The sequence below is a fragment of the Megalops cyprinoides genome, chromosome 15 (assembly GCF_013368585.1).
Source record: "Megalops cyprinoides isolate fMegCyp1 chromosome 15, fMegCyp1.pri, whole genome shotgun sequence".
Classification (NCBI taxonomy): Eukaryota; Metazoa; Chordata; class Actinopteri; order Elopiformes; family Megalopidae; genus Megalops; species Megalops cyprinoides.
This window is the reverse complement of record NC_050597.1, coordinates 11,103,291-11,126,054: the sequence shown is the minus strand read 5'-3', so window position 1 is coordinate 11,126,054 and position 22,764 is coordinate 11,103,291. Positions and strand designations below refer to the sequence as shown.

General features: G+C 40.7%; 1 protein-coding gene across 1 annotated transcript in view; it reads left to right on the top strand.

Annotated features, from left to right (window-relative positions):
- Positions 1–22,764, top strand: part of LOC118790322 (ADP-ribose glycohydrolase MACROD2-like) — a 153,693-nt gene that overhangs the window by 38,124 nt on the left and 92,805 nt on the right. Inside the window, exons 3-4 of the mRNA XM_036547231.1 lie at positions 1,783–1,813; positions 10,433–10,506. Of these exons, the coding sequence (XP_036403124.1) occupies positions 1,783–1,813; positions 10,433–10,506 (105 nt within the window). The remainder of the gene's footprint in view (positions 1–1,782; positions 1,814–10,432; positions 10,507–22,764) is intronic.

Below are 22,764 nucleotides of genomic sequence, written 5' to 3'. Positions count from 1 at the left end.
CAGTCTGTTCGGAGGTGTAGATTTAAATGGATGCAAAGTAATCGGTGTACAGAACATGGAAATTAGTAAAATTGTCATTTTCATCAGTCATTTTTATTATGAGAGGGAGGGGGGGGGTCAAATCTCATGATGAATAAAGGAACTAAAGCACATATTCAGCTGCTTTTCTAGATTAATGGGAACTTTGAAAAAATCATTTCTCTTTACTGTTTATTAATATACTTTAAAAGATGAATGTGATATAGGGAGCCATACGTCAGGACTATGGATCATAATGCACTTGCCCACAGAAGTGAAAGAATAATGAAACTATTTTCAGCTATACACTAGTGGTTGAATAATGTATCTGGTGCAAAGTGCTGCAAAGCAATACCTTTTATAGGTTGGTGCATTTTTTATTTTATTTTATGTTTTTACCAGTAAAAAAGGACTGCAATAAATATCAGGTGTGCACTGTTGTTAACTTTTTTTGTGAATTTTGCATAATGACATCTTAAGTGCTCTAAGTTCCAGAAATGGCAGCCTTTTAAGAGTGCCATACATCAGCTACCACTGTAAGCTTTTATTCCCCTGGAAGTTTAACAGGCCTAGAACACAGGATTATACCCTTGAAAAGGACATCTTCACAAAATCCTGCTGTTCGGTGACAGAATGTGTCATTACAGACACAGTGGCAGGATCCTACCAGCAGATATTGTAATGGGTTTCAAAAGGTGGGACAGAAGGTGAAGTCTGTTGCAGCACCATAAACAGGTGCTTAGTGAAAGCACCCTCACCACCTGCAGTGAGGGTGTCCATGCAGAGACCCTCAGTGTACTGCTATTTATGTGAATGTGAGCAGAAACTTATGAATTTCTGATTGCAGAGGTGGACAGTGTTAAACTAAGGTTGGAAGGCTACCGGAGAGACCTAGTCAGCTAAGAAGCTTGTTCCAATCCAACATGACCAGGAGCCCACAGCGTTTTTGCTCTGCCGGGGTAGGGGTGGGTTTGTTGGCAGGGTTTTCTTGTCTCACCATTTGTATTTCACTATTTTTGTATAAACCTCATTAAACCACTACCGTGAGTTTGTGTAATTACTATGTGATGCCAGTTTTATTTAACAATACCTGAGTTTTGACACTTCTAATCATGTGAATACTGATAATGTCCTATTAATGGCACGGTGTTTCTTCTCCCAAACTGTAATGGACATTTTCAGCAGCCGAGACTAAGCCAAGATAACTAACATGATTGACTGTGGTGCACAGAGCTTGTGCTAAATACATGATAAAAGATGTCTCCAGTGTAATTCTTATTTGTGTGTATTTATATGAGGATAAATGTCCTTATATAATAATATTTAGAACACAACTTACATATATATCACCCACACGTTCATACCGGATGAATCTCCATTTTATTGAAAACCGTTCAGCCAGATTTGGTGAATTCCATTACTTTTGAGTAAATGCATTTCACATGTACAGTGTATGTGTTTATTAGAAGGTTTACTGGAAAAGAGAAAAAGAGGTATGATGGAAACAGTAAAGGAATTGGAATTTATTGAATCAGAAACATTTTGAAACGTAGAAAATAATTCATATATATAGCTTATGGTTTACAGGAAGAGAACCGTTGAGTTGTTGCAAGCCTATCTGTGATGGAATCAGTAAGGCCTGGCATGTTACTGGATCCTTAGTATGGGTCATGTCTCTTATTCCCCCTGGAATTATGTTATGTGAAAATGTGAAAATGAAAGAATTGTGACCATTGACTTGGCTTTTGTTTGTTTGATTTGCAGGCCTTCCCGTGTATATCTACTGGCATTTACGGTAAGCATTTTCACATTTACACCTGGTTCACATTCTGGAGATAATGTCGCATAATGGTCTGTATGGTAGAAATTTTCATCTGCAGTCTAAATTTGTAGGACGCGCTGTTGTCGGATGTCAAGAAATAAAATAGATAATAAATAAATAAGTAAATAGAGAAATAAATTCTGCACATTGAAAACTCCTCTTATCACTCCTCATAGTCCAGCTTTTTGATGTGTCCGAGCAGAGTGCAGCCTGATTTCCTCTGAGACCCTGGTTTCAGGCAGAGGTACTGTACGTTGCAATAATGCACAGAGTGGCAAATATTCTTATGAAATAGTCTTTCCATTATCACTCCCATTGACCTTGACATTCTGGCGAAGCCGTGGACCTGAGGAGGCAATTAATGATCCTGTGCTCCGCACGGAATCTCTTCCCTGCTCCACGGCTCAATTAGCACTACTCTACCTTTCCGTCCACAATGACTAGACACGCAGTGTCTGCGTGTTTGTTTGCTCATTACGTGTTACATTTTTCCTAATTATTTCTTGTTTATTTCTAGGCTGAGCTCAGAGTCAGACAGCAGTGCAACGACGCTATTTTGCGGTGCCCCATACAGGGAGTGATAAACGATGTTAATTCAGTTCTGCTATAAGCACCAGCAGGGGCCCGTCATACAATTAGACCACCAGTTACCCACTTCAAAAGGAACAGTAGCACCAAACCCTGTGACTGTTTAAACATGAATAATTAAATGGCATATTCAAATAAATTGCTTAAAACTAATTCCCATTAGCAATTAAGTGTAATTAGGTGTGTTGGTGTTTTTTTTGAGAGGAAAGGACATGGCAAATACAGATACCAATCCAATGCAAATGTAGATATAACAATCCATTCATTTACAAGGCTGTATGCATCTGCTCAAAAGTTTTTTCTGTTGTATTGAGGTTCAGCACAAGACATGAAAGAGATGTTTGCCCTCCTATGTTTATTGTTATTCAACTATTATCATTTGTATTATCAAATGGTAAATGATTGAATAAGACCTTTGCCTCCGACTGTTTACAGTAGTCCTCTCCCATAGGGTTCGTAGTTGATTTGATGTTCTTAATGTTCTTCTTTTATTTGGAGAGGGAGAAAATATGGGAGGGAAAGCAAGGGTGAACGCTGTGGGTGTCCCTGTGAATTTATACATTTTCAAAGAAGGCTAGCTTCTTAATGACATTGCAGGGTGATGCTGGGTGTGGCCAGCAGTGTGGTGTCATAGTTTGGGAGGCAGACTTTAAACCCGGAGGTTGCAGGTTGGATCCCCCAGTGAGATCATCGCCCTTGTTCCCTTGAGTAAGATACTTTTCCTGGATTGCTTAGGTAAACAATACAGAAATTGTACAAACCCAAAAACCAGCATCTCAGGGAATTCAAGTGTCACCCAAGGTCTGTGGTTAAAAAATGACTTAATAAACAGATAAGTAATAATAATTATAATGATATAGATTTGTCAGAAAGCGTAAGGATATTTGACAGTGCCTCTACCCTCAATGTCCAGGGATGCTCAGTCATCACTGACAAATTATTTTGAGGCAGGGGGCAGGGCCAAGAGGGGCTCGCTCCAGCTGCCAGCCAGAAAAATGAGGCCTCACTCCTGGCTGACAGTCCAATTCCTCAGTCCAGCCCATTAGACGCAGCAGAATTTCTGCGCAGTTAGCGTGTCGGAGGTACCACCCATAAACAAACTGGCGCCCACCGTGGGCTGCGAGGTCGGACGGCACGATAAAGGTTATTAAGTGCCGTTGTGGTAGCCCATCAATCAACGCCACACGACCTGGGTTCAAACGGATTATTCCTTCCAAGGAGGAGACACCTTTCAATGTCTTACAAGATCAGCACTGATAGTAAGAGCTGGAGCCAAGCCGCCAAGACTGATAGAGGTCGGCCTGCGACTCTCTCTTTCTCTCTTTTTCTCCCTCTCTGTCTCTCTGTCTGTCTGTTCTCTATGGCACTTTCTCACTCTCACTCTCTCTGTCTGTCTGTGATTCTTTCATCTTTCTTTTCACAGACAAAAACTTTCTGTCTCCACTTGGAAGGGGGAAGTAACACAGAGTTCATTACCTGTCTTCACAGCTCTTTTTAGTACATTCATGTAACCTTTTAGAAGTAACAACCTTTTTAACAACTGAAATACCTGATTTTAATTTTCAGCTTCATTTATTGTCCTGTGTGTTTTGGAAGACGCTTTGAATTCTGTATGCATACAGGTCTTATTCTCTAATGTATTAATTGAATTGTAAATAATAGTAATAAATTTTTTTTATTCAAGCTTAATCAGCCTCAGTTGTACTGAATATAACATGAGCTGCAGTGACGCACAGAACCGAACAGATAGAATGAAATGAAAATGGAAACTCGGTTTAACCGAGCCTAAAACAATAACGACAACAAAAGAAAAAAGACGGATGGTTAAAAGACACGAAGCAGTCCTAGTTATATGAAGCTTGTTTATTTTAGTGTCTGACTACATCAATCGTGTCTTTACAATGCTGTCACTGATCCCTGGCTCTCATCACAGGCGTAATTTACTGGTAGCCGGTAGCATCATTTAATGAGACTTCATTACACCCAGAGCTCTTTTTTTTTAATCAGGGCTGTCAGCCATGGTGGAGATAATGAGTGAGCATATTGTCACTACATCTCTGTCATGTGGATGAAAGCTGGAGTCCAGAGAAGAGCGGGGAAGTGCAGGCGCAAGGAGGAACATGCTGGGAGGCTCATCAGCAGCTAATGACTGGAGAGCCGTGGCGCGGGTCACAAGTCTGCCTCCTGCTGAGCAGAGCTGGCAATTGCAGAGAGAGAGAAAAAGAGAGAGAGAGAGAAAGAGAGGCAGATAAACAACGCAGTTAATCTGTAACAACAGCAACTACAAAAGGTTTCTAAAATCCCCATCTGTTTCGGTTTCAGTAGCCCAGTGGCGAGCAGCACACCTCTGAGTAGAACGTTCTGGGATGACTAAGGAAAGGGATAAATGGGTTGTAGTGTAAGGTGCTGCATGTTATCTATTTAAGCAGGTATCTGTATTTTAAAGTGTATTTCCATTATTGTGGTTTCAAGTGATTTTTTGGGCAGACGTGGTTATTCAGGGAGACTTCATACAAATATCCTGGCAGATGGATTTAATTACTAACAATCATTTTGGTTTTGTTACTTATTTTCAGAACTTAGATGACTTGTATCCGTTGAACTGTTTTGACAATTTCTCATTAATTTGAATGCATTACTTGATACCAGATTTGAGGGATTATTTTACCGGCACCCAGACATGTATTAAAGTAATGACAGTCAATTCGTATTTCTTTGTTTTGTGCTTTTTCCCCTTTTAAGCAATGTTTATGTTTGGAATCGGCAACTGTACAGTGGGTTCACCCCAAAAGAGCAACCTCCTACACTGTTACAGGAGCACTGAACCAAGATAAATGCAATCCTCTGACACACTCACACACAGCCAGAGGCTGTTTTTTGCACTGTATCACACAGTCACACAGTGCACTGCATTGGGTACCAACTGGAGGATAGGCGCTAGTCAGAGGAATGAAACCAATTAGTTCTGCAACTGTGGGCTCTGTGTCACTATTGGTAGATGACACAGCCAGCTTTTGTCTGTAGGGCTCAGCCTCCACAAGACGAGTGTCTTGCTAACTGAGCCACTCGGAAGCTCCACATAACATGACACGTTATTTTCAGTATTTGTGCCAAAAATAGAAACAGTTTGCTGTCTATAGTAGTGATAGAACAGGCTTTTTTTTCTTTACATATTAATAATTGCTTTTTTTCTTCCACTTACAGTCATCGTGTCTGTGGACTTGTAAATTTTTGACGTGGAGGTTTACCGATGTCTTTTGACTGAGGGTAATCCACACTAGTTGGATACTGATGTCTTTTGACTGAGTGTAATCCACATTGGATGGGCAGTGCAGATGGAATACGAGTCGCTCCCAGATCAAAGGGGTCAGCATGTTAAGTGTTTCCTTGCTGAGCTCTCATGCAGGAGCCCCTGCATCTCCACACCGGATTAAAGGACAACAGACTCGTGGCGCCTTATCTTTGGCAATGGCTTGTGGCACGCTTTGAGAGATTCCTGGTTCTTTCCAACTTATTTATTTAATTCTTTTTTTTTTTTACATCTGAGGATTTACCATGGGGAGCTTAGCGTGATTCACTCAGGGGTTGGGAGGAACACGCAGTGCCGGTGTTCACAGAGAAGCTGCATCGCCAGGGTGGTGCGGTTTGCTGGGACTAGAGGTACAAAAGATATTATTTTAGTTTAGTTTCCTATTGTGTCATGTACAGTAATTAAAATAAGGTCAGATACAGAAACCCATATAGATTAAGTATTTAGACCAAATGATAAACAGCAGCATCTATTATCTGTTCACACAAAGATATGATAATATATAGAAGAAAATCCACGCTATACTTAAAAAATAGATGACAATGGACTTTTTCAGCAAGGTCATTAAGGTCATTTAATTGTGAAGCATTTTTTAATACACTCTGAAAAAATAAGGAAGAGAGCAAGCGGTAATTATAGCATGTAGGACAAGCGTGTGCCACCTATTTGGAATGTTGCCAAGGTTATCAGCAGAGCAGCCGTGGAAAGAGCAGCCCATTTGTGCCCCTCTCTTGTGATGAAAAAAAAAAAAAAAGTGTGACGTGGCTGGAGACAGTGTCCTGCGTCTTTTGGGCCCCTTCTGGAAGGGACCCAGGTGAACCCACAGCCCCAGCAGTGGCATCTAGAGTGTCAGTCTCCTCCCCTCTCCTCCGTGCCAGTCCTGTTGTAGGTCCCTCTTGTCAAGTGCCACCATTCTGCCTTTTTCCCCTGCCAGCTGTCATGTAAAACAGTCCGCAGTCTACACCAGTGTGTGTCCCCAGCCATAAGGCCCTTGTCCGTTACACCTCACGGTTTCACCTGATTACGGGCACACACTTTGAAGGTGTCTTTGAAGTCGTTGTAATCTCTGTGATAAATAACATTGTCTCTTTGTAATCTTGTTTGAATCAGCTTGTGAGAGGTTGCAGGGGAATGTAGCTGACCTAAGAGGGGCTATCGCTGCTTATCAATATTTGATGTGCGGTAAACTGAACATCGCCCATGTCTGACCACTTAATGCAATAATGCATTGTGTACACTGGCGCAGGAGGGGACAGCATGCATTCACAGTAAGAAACAATGGTCTGTGTAGTGTGGAAGTATACACAAAAGAATAACAATTCCACTGTCTGTGAAATACAGCTGAATGATCATTTCCAGATTTGCATTTAAGCTGCTAACCCCTCATTTTTATGCCAGCCACTGAAAGTGCATCTGTACTTTTTGTCCGATATAGGTGCTGCTCAGCTCAGTTCACTCAGTCCCCTAGAAGCTAAGCGGCAATGTAATGTTAAATTCCCCTCAGATCTGCAGGAAAACACGTCCTAAATCTTATGTAAGCAATGATACTGTGAGCAGTGAAGGCTCAGGTAATGAATACGGTGTGTTATATTTCACTTTTTATTCCTGTTTGCTCATGTAGTTGTGTTCCGACGAGGGACGTTGATGAAAAAAAAAAAAAAAAAAGGACAAACTTAAATTTCTTCCTTTTTTTAATTGTTTAAAAAAAACGTGTTTTTTTTTTTTCTTCAACCCCTGCTGGCCCAGTTTTTGTGCCGGTGCCAGTAGGCAGCTAAAGGCAGTTGTGCCCTTGACTTGTATGCAGTGCTGCCCCGGGGCCCGGCGGCCGGCACAGCAGGGAGGGGTCGCGGGTGACACGGCGAGCTGTGCTCTCTCTGGTGGAACCACCTATGATGAAGTGCGGGGCCAGCAGCAGAAATAACAGAGCGTCACCTGGGTACTCATCAGCAGAGCTGCACCGCAGAGATCCCATCACCACATTTCACTAAGACAAATCTTCTTGGGCCAGTAGTATTCCCAGCATAGGATAAAACAGGAAGGGGCCCATGAGCCGGCCCAATCACTCCGCGGTGCACTGGCGGCTGACGCCAGAATTCCACCACTTGACAGATTGGGTTTCGGTGAACTTGTGCTGCATATGGAACAAAAGTAAAAGACAGAGAGAAGGAAAGAAAGTAAAAGTGGATTCTGTGACTTTTTTCGTGATCATTGTACATTCTTTTATTCCCTGGAACTTTTACTTTTCCCGATAAACTAGTGCAGCATGCTGATGTTTCTCAGACTTTTTTGGCAGAGATTGGTTGGCACACCTGCCCTTTACAGAGTGATACATCTTTGCATCTTTGACATTTAAACATCTAAACATTTATTCCAATATTAATTTTGCTTTTGTTGCAACTGGATGCTAGTGAACTCTAAAAATAAATGCTGTTTTCGGTTTTGTTTGTTTCTCTAAACTTCATCCGCCTTTTATGGTTAATTTGCAATGGAAAACTTAGAAATGTCAAAATGTCTGAAAATTGCCTTTCAGAAATGTCAGATAATTTATAATCATTGCGCCTTTTAACTTCCCTGGCATGTCAAATTAAGGGATCAGAAAAGACGAAATTAAGATGCTGTCAAACTTTGGTTGGGAGCAGGACAAAGTCAGCTATTCAAACCGCTCTCTGAATGCAGTCAAGATTTAGTTGCAGTTTCATTTGAGAACAGATGAAGGAGCCAAGGAAATGTTTGCAGGCAGGACTGTCTGTGAAAGAAGAATATACAGACTGAGCAGTGCTGACCTTGGAAGTGTGAGGTCTCATCTGGCAGTTGTGAGCCGGTGGGCTGCAGCGGGCCCCGGCAGTCCCCTTTACTGTGCCTGGTTCGTCCCGCCATGATTAATGTCTACGAAGCAAAAAATCGATACTGCATTTGTAGAAATTGTACGCTAAATAGATTAAATGTGCTGAGCGCAATCTGCCTGCTACTTTTGGCCAGGATTGCCCTATCTTTTATGATTAAGACCAGTTCAACAGAGAAGATTTAATGCCTCTTACCAGCACCAAGCTCAGTCTTTGAGAGGTGCTAGGGAGTAAATAGAGGGCCCTGACTTTTGCTAATAGCATTATTTGTTTGCTTATTTATTTGTTTATTTGTTTCTTAGCACCATTTTCCTCTTATCATCCTCCTGGTATCTGTTTACCTTGTTTGTATGGTATTGCATTTCTTTCAGTTCTGTCCTCGGTGCCTGGGTGGGGAGGGGCAGTGCTGGAATTAATCTGTTATTACAAGTAAGAATAGATGGGCTAACAGACACATCGGTGGGCAAACAAAAAAAAACCCAGTCTGTGGAATGTTCATGTACAATGATAGGCAAAAGGAGAGGAAGGTTTTGCCGATTCTTAATTTAAGTGATGTCTTATGTCTTTCCAGTGCATGTGTGATCATCATCAGAGGCTTATTTTCACACTAAAAAGCCATCTAACGACAAATGGAAATATGAAAATGAGTGCAAAAGATAAAAACTTGCATGATTTAAAATGGCACTGGATCCACAACAAAGACGGTGCTGTACTTAAATCCATTCTCTCCCGGTCAGACTTCAGAAGGAGCTCTTTGCCGGCTGTGTTCAGTACAGTGGCCTCACAGCATTCTGCACATGCACCGGTGCCTGTCTGTGAGCCCCTCCTATCGCCTGTCCTCTGCTCCTGGGTACAGCTGAGCCTCTGTGGAAGCCCTCTGAGCGGCTCCTCCAGACACCAGGGGCTGAGAGCAGAGAAGGCACAAAGAAAGGGGGAGAGAGCAGGAAGGAAAGACAAAGAAAGGGCGAACAAAAGGATAACGAAGAAGGGAAAGGATAGGAAGGATAAATAAATAAAAACAGCAGAAGAAAAAAGCAAGATGTGGGAAGAAAAAAGAAAGGGAGGGAGTAAGAGGAGACAGAAAGAAATGAAATAGAAAGGAATAATGAAACATTTATTTAACAGTATTAATCCAGATTGTTTTGACTAGAAATGCAATGGCAGATTAGTAGGACGAGGAGCATGGTGTCCGTATTTAAGCAAAACAAAAGGAAAAATTACACCGCAGCCGCCACCTCTAAACCATTGACCTTATGGCTGGTGGTGACTCATTGGTGCTGCTACTGTAATTGCTGTAACTATGTCGGTACAGATCACACCTCTCAGCGAATCCTTAGAGCCTTCTGTGGCCTTATTAAAAATTAATCCACTCAAAAATCAATTTAATCTCAATCGATACAGTGTTAACACAGAGGTGACATTTCCATCCAGTGCCTGGTATAGCTGTGGTGATTAGTATTGTGTTTAACAGTACAGTCCCCTTTGTGTGCTGCCGTGGCATTGCTTTGTCATTGTGGCGGTAATAAAAATAGTTTGACAGAAGGACAATGTAGATGATCGTATATATGTCTGCGCAATGGGATCTGTAGAAATCACATCAGTTAGGAAACAACCACATACATAAGGATACGGATTTTTAGACATATTCAAAGCTTACAAATAAAGTTATGTATTGTTTCATGAAAATGATCGAGGCTGTCTGTTTACTGTTTTCATTTAGCCCTGGAATGAGGCTGTAATTGTATTTTATAAATGTCTTGTTTATATAGTCATAATTTGTATGTATAAATATAACATGAACTACACTGTAAACCCTTTCATTTCATAATTATCTTTGTCTTTTAACTCCAGGTTTTCCAAATGAGCCTGCTGCTGAAATCGCCCTCAAGACTGTCAAGAGCTGGATCAAGAAGAACAGCAATGAGGTAGATTGTTGGTAGTTTGTCAAAATCATCTCTCATTCACACCCAGTGGTGGTTAAGGATTCGTGGACTTCATCACAGAGTAGAAAGTGAGAAACTTGATGAAGTAAATATTTATGGCATATCAGTCAGATATGCTGGGGTCTTGAGGTGATTTTTCTGCTAGCAGAAAAAAAACAACAACAAGATGATAATGTGGCCTTTCATTATGAGCATACGGCTGCTCCTGCAGTGACCCCTTTCATCTGCTGAATAGGGCTGCATAATAGCGTGCTGTCCAGGAATCCGGCGTGTGCTGTGAAATGCATGCACAGAATGATTTCAGAGCTGTACAGCTGTCCAAGATTTTATGACCATGTGCTATGAAATTCAACTGCGTCGTCGGTGTGAGCATTAGAAGCACTAACTCGAGGCTGAAAATGAGGTGAGAAAACTTTGTCTGGCTGCGCAACAACAGCAATACTGACATAATTTCACAACTCAAGCAAAGAGCGCTCCACAAACACTACTTCGGTTTGAAATTGAATAAAAAAAATCATGGCCTGCTTTTGGGCTTATTTTGAGGGTCGTGTCTGTAGGGCAATGCTTGCACACTATATGATCCTTGCACACTGTGCACTAATGTAAGCGCAAGACAGCAGATAATGGAAATGTATGAACCTAGTACAAGCAACCCGGTCTGTCTGGATCCTGCCACATTAGAGCTTGTGCACCCTTCACCAGGCAAAAAGAGTTTCTTCATGGTTCCCTCGTTATTCCGGAATGCGACACAAGAATGTGTCTGTCTGGTTCTCTGACAGATGTGAATATGAGTGTCAGATATGTTTTGTTATTGGAGTATCCTTGATGTTGAGAACTTTGCCTTTGTTTTGCTTTCTGCAGTGCTGGGTGACCTCCAGATTGCTTCTGGAGTAATATGATAGCTGTGTGCTTCCTCCCACTGCTCTTCTTCAATAGAAAATAATGCCGTAACCTGTGCTTTTACCACCTCTTGTAAAGTTTAACATTATAAAGGGTTATTGCTGAAGTTTTGTGGAATGGTTATGAAATAAACAGTTATGAAACAGAAAAGTAACCTTTATAAAGTGCATCTAGGAATGAATTGGAGCGGCCTCCCAAAAGGGTATGCTTGACAGTTGTCCATTGATTAAAGACACACTTTTTAAACAGTGCCCTCATTGTTTTTTCTGCGAGCGATACTGTTTGTTTAAAGTGGATGCACACTTGTCAGACTATCGCTGAGCGGGAAGATAAAGCAGTGGCTGATATTAATTGAGAAGAGGCTCCTATTGACAATGCAAAGGTTATCTCCTCCCAACCTTAGAAGTCACCCAAGGTGGTCAGACACTCAATGAATCTCCTGTTCTAAACAGATAAATGAAAGTATCACTTTCTGGGATGGAGGTGTGAGGCAGCACTGCCACAAGGTATATCTGACCCTATGAGAAAGAGAGTGAGATGGACATGCAAGGAAATGTGACATAGCTGTGTGTGTAATACCAGGTCTTGAAAATACTTTGGTATATGTGTGACACTTAACACTTAATGGACCTTTAATACAGCATGCACATGGCAATTCATTGATAATAAAACCGCACTGACCTACAGACGCTTTGAAAAATATGTCAAGAGCGTGCCACATTTAGTTGCTGCAATAACAGTATTTTATCAGAATTATTCAGGCCACCACAACAGTTTGCAAGCAATTCATTTTTTCTGTCATTTAGGATTACTGTAATTTACTATCCCAAGGCTAAAGTTTTACATGGAATAGTAATTGCACACAATGAATTTGTTAGTTAAAACTCTTGATTTGAAAATGTCAGCTTTTCTTCTTTTGAAGAACTTCCATTATTTTTGTTGCTGCCAACCAATTCATTGGATCTTCTTTGTCAAAGAATCATCCCAGACAGTTGCTGGCTATAATTCTGCAGCTACTAAAAAAAGCAGGAGACCATGTTTGTGATTCAGTCTCGTACCCTGCCCCTGTGTTATCTTTGTGGAACCAGAAGTACACTCAACAAGAAATCATATTCTCCTCCTCAGTGCATGGATCAGTTTGGTTGCTTACATTTCCGAGTACAAGTACATGTGGAAATAAGTGACTGGCACACAATGCTATTGACGTTAACAATTGGTAAGTATTGCAAATTGCCAGTGCAATTGGAGTCTTGCAGAGGGGAACTGTAGAATAAAACATAAACCTTAGAAGAAGAGATTAGAAAAAATGGTTGACATTTGGCATGTTTGTTTGGGATTCCTACAGTAAATTAAACTGTCATCTCCAGGAAAAGACAGCATCTCTCAAGCAGCTTGTATAAAGTGCATGATGAGCTGCTTTGACCAGATGAAGTCCACACGTAGAATTTTTGAGAGGAAACCACTTCACTGAAAAAGACATCCAGTGTCTATCATGGGTGTTGTTGCCTTATTCAGACCTTCTTGGAAGTCTCAGAAAATATTTGTTTTACATTTCAATTTGAAAGATGAAGGCCCACCTTCTCAGTGAGGTTCAGACCTAAAGTCTCTCAGAGATTGTACACATTTTGTCATAAGGCACGTACCATATCTTTTTGGTTTTATTACGGTCTGAAATAAAGTTAAGACCCAACCACAAAGCACAAATACTTAATTCAGTCTTTCAAAGATGATAATGACTTAATTTTACTGAAAGTTCAGCTTCAGTCAGGTGTAATGAATGATTGGAACAGAGCATCTGTGGCAAGATTTCTCTAGTGCAATGCAATGATCTCTTTACATTTAAATAATTGAATAGCTCAATCAGGAAATCAACATGCTTTGCTTTGTAGAACCATCTACAGAGACATATATTTATGTTACATTATTTATTTATTTATTTTTATGCATGGCTAATTTCTCCCAAGGCCATAGAGACATGAGAAACATTACATGAATGTTTTAGGAAATCACAAGTGAAGTACTTCCGTTTGACACTTGCTTCTTTCAGATGCTAAACTGTACATTATTTGTCAGCGGCCTCAGTCAAATAGATCGAAGGTATCTGTGACTGACAGTCTTTCTTATCCCTCTGGGGGATTTAGGATAGAGGAGGACTACTTTCTCCAGGCTGGCCTGTAGGTTAATTTTGGTGTTCAGACTTTTTTCTTCAAGGTTAGCTTCAAAAGCGCTGGTTGATCAGAGGTATGTGGGTCATTAGCAGGATTTCATGATGTCATTCTCTCGTCTCATCTGAGGCAGACATATCCTTAACACCCATGGATGACAGCCAGTGAAGCACTGGGATTGGCTAATATTTTAGTTTATCAGGAGCTGCATGACTGAGCCCCTCAGATACGGAGGCATGGGCTGACATGAGGTCAGTGGGTCTACTGCATCTGAAGTATCCCGCAGTGTCAGAGAAGCATTTGAGAAGGCCAGTTTCTTCATGTTTATATAGGCTATGTGTCTTAATCATTGTATAAGAACAATATGTTCTTGCCAAATAAAACCTGAAACATCCAAAACAGGAGCTGACTGATCCTTAATTAGTATGCATGACGCTTAGGACCAAGCTATGGATGAAGTTCAAGATTGCATCAGTAAATTCTGTTACTGTATATATCACACCAGACTACAGGTCAATAACTGACAAAGCGACATCTGTGATTGATGACTAATGTTTGACCCTCAGAGGCAAAGCTGTGTGCACAAGTTAAGAGTGCATTGTAGTGTGTGCTGAGGTTTTTGTAGAAACAGTGTGCTGATAAAAAGGGTCAGAACCTTGGCCCTGAAGCCAGATTCTGATGTTGAGAGGGAGAAATATGGACATGAAGCAGCCCAGACTGCCAGTTGGATCAGCCTGGCGCTAAGGGAGGTCATGTGAGCCATGAAATCCAAATGGAAAATGGTTCCAAAAGTATGCTCAGCATCAGCTGGGGTTTTCTGAACTGTCCATCACAAAGGGAAAGTGAACGTCACAAAGCCAGGGAATGTTATTTCCTTCTTATTCTTTTTTACTTTTTCATTCATCATGTCATCCTTCCTTCCTTCCTTCCTTCCTTCCCTCTTTCCCTCCTTCAAAGGAAATACATACACGTACACACATCACAAGAATAGATAGTTTCAAATGCCCCTTTATGCTTAATGTATTCAAATGTTTACAAATGCATGACACGTGCTGTACATATTCTGAAAAAGAAAAGAGATAGAGAGCTCTGTTCTATATAAGTGATACAATTTGTTACGAATATATTGCTCATAGCCTTTCCTCCGCCTCACCCCGTGGTATGCTGACAGATTCCCCAAAAGGCCCTACAAAGCAGGCGTCCCCAGCAGCCAAGTCATTTCACAGCCCTGATAAGCGAGCTGCAATGGAGATGATATTGTTCTATTGTGCTATTCAGGTGAAAGTGTGATAAATCACAGTACACAATGGCCTGGCACAGGATCTGACACAGCGGTTCATGAGGGTAGCGGCACCCGAGCCTTCCTGTGGTGGGCCGATAGCAGTGGGGACACAAGCGATCCTGTGACAGGTATCAGGGGTACGTCCACGTGCCTTCTCCTCAAAACCTGAAATCCTCTCCTCAATCTGCACTTCAGCGATATCTCTCGGCACTCAAGAAGTGAATGAAAAATGACACCAAAGGAGAGAGATGCAGAGCCCCATTGTTGAGTTTTAGAAAGACATTATCGGGCATGAAAATGAAGGTGGTCAGTTATGATTGACCTGTGGACATGCATTTTTTTTTTCCTAGGTGCATTGTCATTGTGTATTAAATGCCCTAATACTCAGCATGAAAGTCAGTTTAGAAAGCATCTGTAAGGGCTCCTAGTGGCATTATAGGAGCTACACTCTTGTGGTCCTCAAGGCTGGATCCTTTAATTGAAAATGGACTGAGGAATTCTGATCAGAGGTGATGAAAGGTTGTCATGTACTGCTTTAATGTACAGTACGTTTGATTATGTTAAATGCAGTCATCATCATCATCATCATCATCTCCAGTCTTTATATCTGTCAAAATGCTCAAACCAAGGACATAGTGGTCAGACAGATGGCAGGTGTATCCACAGAGATGGGAATATGCGCGACGGGACACAATCAAGACAACGGCAGGCATCCATATGGTACTGCAGATCACTGCTGCTAGTGAAACTTTTCCATCTTGTTACCTGCTTTCGTTTTTTTTTCTTCCCATTTTCAAATCTAATTTTGTTTAATTCAGGCTTACATAGGTTTAATCTGCACATGAAAAATGCAGGGTGACACTTTATTTCACAGCCGTGGATCTGTTCGCGATTCAGAGACGTTTTAATAAAGTGTTTCGAACCAACTCCGACAGCCCAGGATACGTGCACAGTTTGAATACATCAAACAGATTGGAATTCTGTAATAAGCTTTCATGCATTCTGAGAATAACAGGCATGGGGCGATTTGAAGATATTTCAAACAGCACACGTCAGTCTGGATTGTGGTTTCACATTTTGCATGCTTTTCGTACAATGATTTATGCTTACATTGTTCAGTTTTTTTTTTCTATTTTTTTCCTTTGGCAATGCATCAGTATTTGACATTCAAAGCACCTTCATTTTAAATCACCTCATTTTCAGTGTCCAAAAGAAGCTTTGGTTTTATGAATGACTGTATTATTGGTTCATATATGATGTGAAGCTGCTTGCATTTTTAATTGATTTGGTGTAATAACATCCAGCTTGTTCCAGAATTTGTAATCATTTCATAATACGGCACTAGAGAGACCTACAGCTACCTCAGACTATAGGTGAACATATACAATGCAATAAACCTTTAAGGATTATTTCTGGGAAAGAAATACTGTGCATCCATTTTTTTCTTATTAATCTGAAGGACTGACATAAAGCTTTGGAAGACACTCTCTAAGGAAGGCCAGAAATATACTGTACACAATCCCACAGCTTGCTCCTCTTCCTCCTCCTCCTCCTCTTCTTCCTCCTTGATGCTGCATTGTGTACCACTGCCTCTGAAGCAAAAAAATAAGAGTGCATGTTTCCATGGCACTGTGTCTGAGAGTGATATCCACATCCACTGTATGCTAAATGTGTTCTGAAAAGTTTGATGTGGCAGTGAGACTTTGTGAGCCTGGCACGGCTTTCAAAGTGCATGCTGAGCTTTTGAAGTCAGAGTCAAGCCCCTTTTTTTTGAATTTCAGACTGTCACAAAGCAGAGGGAGCTCTGCTGGAGCCTGACGGCATGACTAAACACGGCGGAATGGCGCGCGGAGCGCGGGCACATCTCGTAATGATCAAGGAGACAAAGGAGGGAGGCGCACGTTTCAACCAAGCCCAACTGTGTACCGACTGAGACACAGACAGGGCAGAGCTTTTTTTCCCTCGTGTTGCTGATCAAAGCAATACCGCTGACCTGTGCTTTCATAAGTGCTTTCATTTTGTATATGGTGGTACTCAGCTCAGCTGCCTTAACTGAGAGAATCCAAGCTATTTTGAATACCCATTGAGACTTCTACTCAGTCGCTTTACGTTGTCAATTCGGAGGCAGCCAGGGAATAGGATTAAAACCAATAAACCTCCAGTGCTCAGTACATGATGACATAAATCCAGCCTTTTTTTTTAAGTGCCGTAATAGCTGGAAGGTGGTTTATGTTTCAGTTTTTGGTTCCATTTTATGTCAAAAAGAATATGAAGACTCTCACTGATGGAGTAAAAGGCTTCTTGGTGGACAGTCTGATTTTATGGTTTGTTTTTCATGTCTGCAATGGTGTACTTGTTAGTGGTTCTTCTCCAGAAGTGGGGTTGAACTTGTTTGTGAAGAATTTGTGCAGCATGGAAGGGCTTTGCGATTGAAAGTATGGGAACCTGTAGAATGTGCAGTATTACCCTGACCTTTTAAACTGAGCATCATTAACAACGGAAAGCCGTTGCTGTGAGGATCGAAAGTGCGTCTTTTTAAGCAGAATCAAAGACTCTGGTTTCTGTGAGATGGGAGCTCAGTGCATTGATGTCTGCAGGCAAGAGACCCTTTAGATGAAACTGCCCAGTAGAAGAAAATCCTCTCTTGAACAAACACGTTATGACCCAGCATACAAGCAGCATAGAAAACCAGAAGGGAGATGGGAGATGCATCTCCTCATCACTGATGTATTGAAATGTCAAGGATATCCTGAAATCAAGATAAGCCCTCTCTGACCCTCACCCGCTGATGATTTGTCGCCAAACTACACACAATAGAGATGAGAAAGTTTGCTGTAGGAAACCCTCTGGAGTAACCCATGTTATCTTCTGGGACAACAGACCTGTGTTTGAGTGTGCTCTGGCCGGTTGCTCCAAAGACTGACAGATGGGGGACTGAATAAGTGGTGGTGCTCTCTGGAGAGAAAATTCCTCTTCAGATCAATCCTACCCTTCAGACGTCCCTCACGTCACCATGGAAACACCAGTCCCTATCTGTAAATAGCCTGTCACTCTGTTTACAATAAGAATTATAATGTTCTTCTGATTTTTACCCCGTGTGGAAAGCAATTATATTTTTTTGTGTGAGGTGCATTTTTGTTGTTGTCTCTCTTTTTTGCTTTGTGCCTCAGTGCTGCCAAGTGCATACTTTTTCTCTTTGAAGTAAATTCCTTGTTGTTATTGAAAATAACGTAGGAAATACACATGTTTGAAATGGTGTGTTTAGAAAAAGTAAAAAAAAAAAAAAAAAAAAAAAACAATTCTAAGCATATCTCGCAGAATGAAATACTTTTTTTCTGTAGAATGCTGGAAGTTTTGTCTGTTAAAGTGTTTTCAATCTTTCCATCTTGTTTCTGAATGCAGATTCTTTTAAAATTTAGGTGGGCTAAACTAGAAAGTACCTCTGGAGAAGATGCACATGTATAAAAACATGCTGTATCAAAACCTTTAGTTTTTGTCCCACCCTCTGTCTACCAATGTCTGTATTATTATTATTATTATTATCATTATTATTATTATTATTATTATTATTATTATTAGTAGTAGTAGTAGTAGGAATAGTAGTAGTGTTATTATGCTAGACACATTATATAGCATTAGGCTCCTTTAAAAGAGCCTAGCATAAAAGAAATCTCTGAAAAAACAGAAACTCACAGAGCTGAAGTCTGCCTTTCGACCATTTATCAAGGGTATTAATTATGTGTGCTATCTATGGCTTGCAGGAACATAGAGATTATAAAAAATGTAATGACCACTTTGCTGTTTTTTTCTTTCCATAATGCTCATATTAATATGGATTAAGCCATAAACTGTGAACATCACAGTAGTCGTTGTCAGCAATTCCCTCCTGTAAAAATGGACAATCATGATTCAAGAGGGGCTGCACACCTCCATGACAGAGATTATGTAAAAATAGGTCCTATTTGTATTTGTTTGTGAAGAAACTGTGTTATCTCAATTTTTTTTTTTGATTATTACCTTATCATAATCTACCTCATCAATTTTTGAAACTGAAGGAGGTCATAGGCAGTTAGCTTGTTGTTTACAACCTGTTCTCCTGCAAAGTGATATTTTCCCAGCACCTTAAGCCCTGAACACTGAGAATTAAGTATCTTCGCTCTTTAAGACGTCATGGGGGTTAATGATGCCTGTGCATGGTGTGAAAGATTCAGAAGTTCCACACACAACTAGAGCGTTGGAATAGAAAGCCATGTCACTGTGATTACTCTGAGGTTGTGGTTCATTGCAGGCCATGCGCTTGCTAGACTCCACAGTTCAGTGTTGTAAAACAGCCACTTTTTCACGATACTAGTGTACTGTAAACTCCCACTGTTGTATGCGTGCTTACACTTTGAACTCCAAAGTTCAGCAAACAAAAAAGGGCAACGTCTCTCTCCCTACTACATACTAAGCTCTGCTCATCACTCTGGCTCCCACCAGACACACTACTAAGAGTTACGACAGGGCCATACCCATACGTTTGATTAGTGGGCAGTGGGGGAGAGATTGTCAGGCTATTAGTTCCCAATGAGGATCCAAGTGCCTAAATCCCAAACCCCTGCGTATACACTGCAGTAGCTATTTTTCTATGTAGAGCATGCTGATGCTACACATTTTTACCATCAGTCTGTGTAGCTCTGCTCACCTTTACAAAAAGTAAGGCCTGAGGCCAATTTCAATTCAGTCAGCTCCTTCCCCTCATTAACTTTGTTTTTCCTCTGAGTGCTTGAAACCTCTTACTTTGTACCTCGGCATTATTATTCAGATTCGGCTCTGAAGGTATGTAATTGCAAACTAACAAACCTCCCTCTAAAATATCTCCCCCCCCCACCCTCCCCCCACCCCAAAAAAATAAAAAAAACAGAGCATCTGTCTTGGCCCTGATTACCCAGTACTCCAGGCAGTGAAAATCCCAGTATGGCTGGATGAGTGGGGCAATCATTAGCTTACCTCTGAGGCAGTGGGGTGCAAATGAGAAAGCCTGTATCATGCGCTTTCTTTATTTAGTCTTGGCCTTTGCAGTGAGAGGATAGAGCTCGTAATCCTGTGCTGTGTGGCTCATCCCCGTAGAGATGGAATGTTTGCTTAACCTTTCTTAGGTGGTAACCAGTATTTTTTCAGCCTCATGTTCAAACAGACAATTTTTTTCTTAAACATAGAGGTTGTTTTGCACACCCAACAGGTTGTAAATGGGTAGCCTACCTGGCTTGAACAAGGCATTGATGTGTTTGTTAAAAATTTTCTTTGATCACTTGCTCACATTAACCAAATCATTCTGAACCTGGAACTTTTAAGAATATGGTTCTCTTGATCTGATCAGGGCATCCCTAGCAGAATCCGTTATGGCTGTGTAATTCCATGATGAGGTAGTATACAAATGCTGATGCATTAGTAGTCCTTTGCATACAGTTTATTTTACATTGTGCCTTTCTGCTGTTAAGCCACAGCACACTACCTGCTCTAGTCACCCTAAAGACATGGAGGAGCCATACTGTGTACTAACTACCATGGGATCTTCGTCAAGTCAAACCATATAGTGAAATTATTGTATGTTTGACCTGATGAAGATGCTCATTTCAGGGGTAGAAATATCTTTGCAATAAATATATTGTATTATTGTCATGACTATGGGAGCAATAAATGTGTGTAAGTTGTAATAATTTCTTAATGAGTAATAATAATGAAACGTGATAAAAGATCTAATTATTCTGCGTCTTAAGGTGCCCTTATTGTGCCCCACTTCCCAACACACTCAAACACTTAATCTAAAGAAAGATGCCACATCAGGTTACTTCTATTCTTTGTGCCTCTTTCATCTCTAAGAAAAAAAAATCAAGTGATATTTCTTAAAATAATAGGACAGCCGAGGTCATTCTTGCTCTATTACCAGCAAAATGCAGGATTTGGTGATCTGGGGTAGAAAGAACTGGAAGCAAAATGATGCCTTTAACTCCCCCACTGTCATTTTTCCAGACAGAAATAATAACACAGCCTATTTACGGATGTGAGTGGTCAGTGAAGTTGGAAGAGGCATCAGTCTTCATAGTGTGTGCTATTTTTCTCGATATGCGTGTGAGGTATAACACAGAATACATTTTATCCATCATTTGTTGCAATATTTCTGAATAGTGTTTAAAATCACATTCTTTTTTCAGGCATTTGTTTAAAACATGCCTGGCTCATTTGCAGTACAGCTTAAGGCATGCTCATTTTGAGAAGCTGTTGAAACTCTCCCATTTCCGTGATTAAGACGATTTTGAAATATTGCTGAGTGGTACCAATTTCCAGGTTTATGAACCAGGGCTGAGCACCTTCCTCAGAGAGTCTGTGCCCAGTAGTACTACTGTATCTTAAATGAATTAAGATAATGTTTCTCTGGAATTTAGAATTTGATGCTGATCTACAGTATGGATAATCTCAGCCCCAGGGCTGTGTCATTTGAAATATATAAAGGGAAAAAAATTATTGCTAACCCTCTTTAACACCTTCCAGCACAGATCAGATAATTAAAGACAGCTGAGGACTGTAAGACAGAAATATGAACACCCTGAATTCATATATTGGATCATCTTCTACTAGTGTTATTATCATTCTTTTTCTTCTTATTATTATTCAGAATGTAAATATAGTATTCTCTTCACTGCTATAAGGGCAATATGAGTGTGCCTTGATCATCCAAATTCCCAAACCAAGTTCCATACAATTTCCAAACAAACACACAATTACTTATTTGAAAAATCATCCTGTCCTCTGGTTTTGAAATGTCAATTCAAGATGTATTCAAATATAATATGTCAAAAATCAATACACAGAGCTAAAAGCAGTTCGCTCTGCCCAAGCAACAATTACTCTTGTCCGCATCTTGTTTAAAACAGGATCATTTTCACTGAAGCAAATTGTGTTTGTTTTTCTGGTGCGGTAGGGGCCATGAGAATCAAAGGGCAGATTAAATTGGATGGCCTTATCCAGGAGCCAGGTGGTCAGGAGAAGGTGAGCAGGTGGCTTTGGTGCTCTTTTCACAAAACCTTTCCTCTCCTCCTTGGCCTTTGTCATCGTTTAAAGTTTCATCAGGTAACTTTAACAAAGAGGCACACATTTACAAACTTATCTTTACATTTGGTACATCTTCACATTACTGCTGATGACAGATAATAACAACATACATTCAAGGGATTCTATGTCTTGAAATAATGTCTACAATAATGGTTTCCATGAAAACTGTATCAGTCAGAGATATTCTAATACAATACCATTCCAATCCCGCTACAGCAAAGGGTTGGTCTGACCCAAATGACCGCTGTATTCATCAATCTAGTGTAAAGCCAATATCACAGTGTCACTTCAGAGCATGTGGCATTCTGTCATCATGAGGGAGTGTGACAGGACATGTCCTTTTGCATTATTATCTGAAAAGCCTGTCTTTGTTTTGTGCCATTGAGTTTTGTCGCAAATATGTGTCCCCATATGTTTGCGTATTTCTTTCTTTCATCCTTTTTGTCTGTCCTTTTTTCCTATCTACAGTTGAGGGGTTATCCATTGCGTAGATAAGATTGTTCTTTAAAGATGCGGGGGATTTGTCAAAAGAACAGTAACAAAACCGCCCACCAGAATAATTTATTTCCATCAGACCTGGTACTGCAGATGTCTGCAGGGGTTGATTGTCCAGGAATTAATATTACCTGAGTTGTTGAAAACCAAGATGACCACCATTAGTTGGAAGTTTCTTCTGAAATGTGCACTACAACCAGTTGCACATCCTTGCAGCAGTAGACAAAATTGACTTTCTTTCCCTTTAGGTTGTTATTCCATGGTCCCCACACTTCATCCAGTCATCAGACATTCATATCCAAAGCA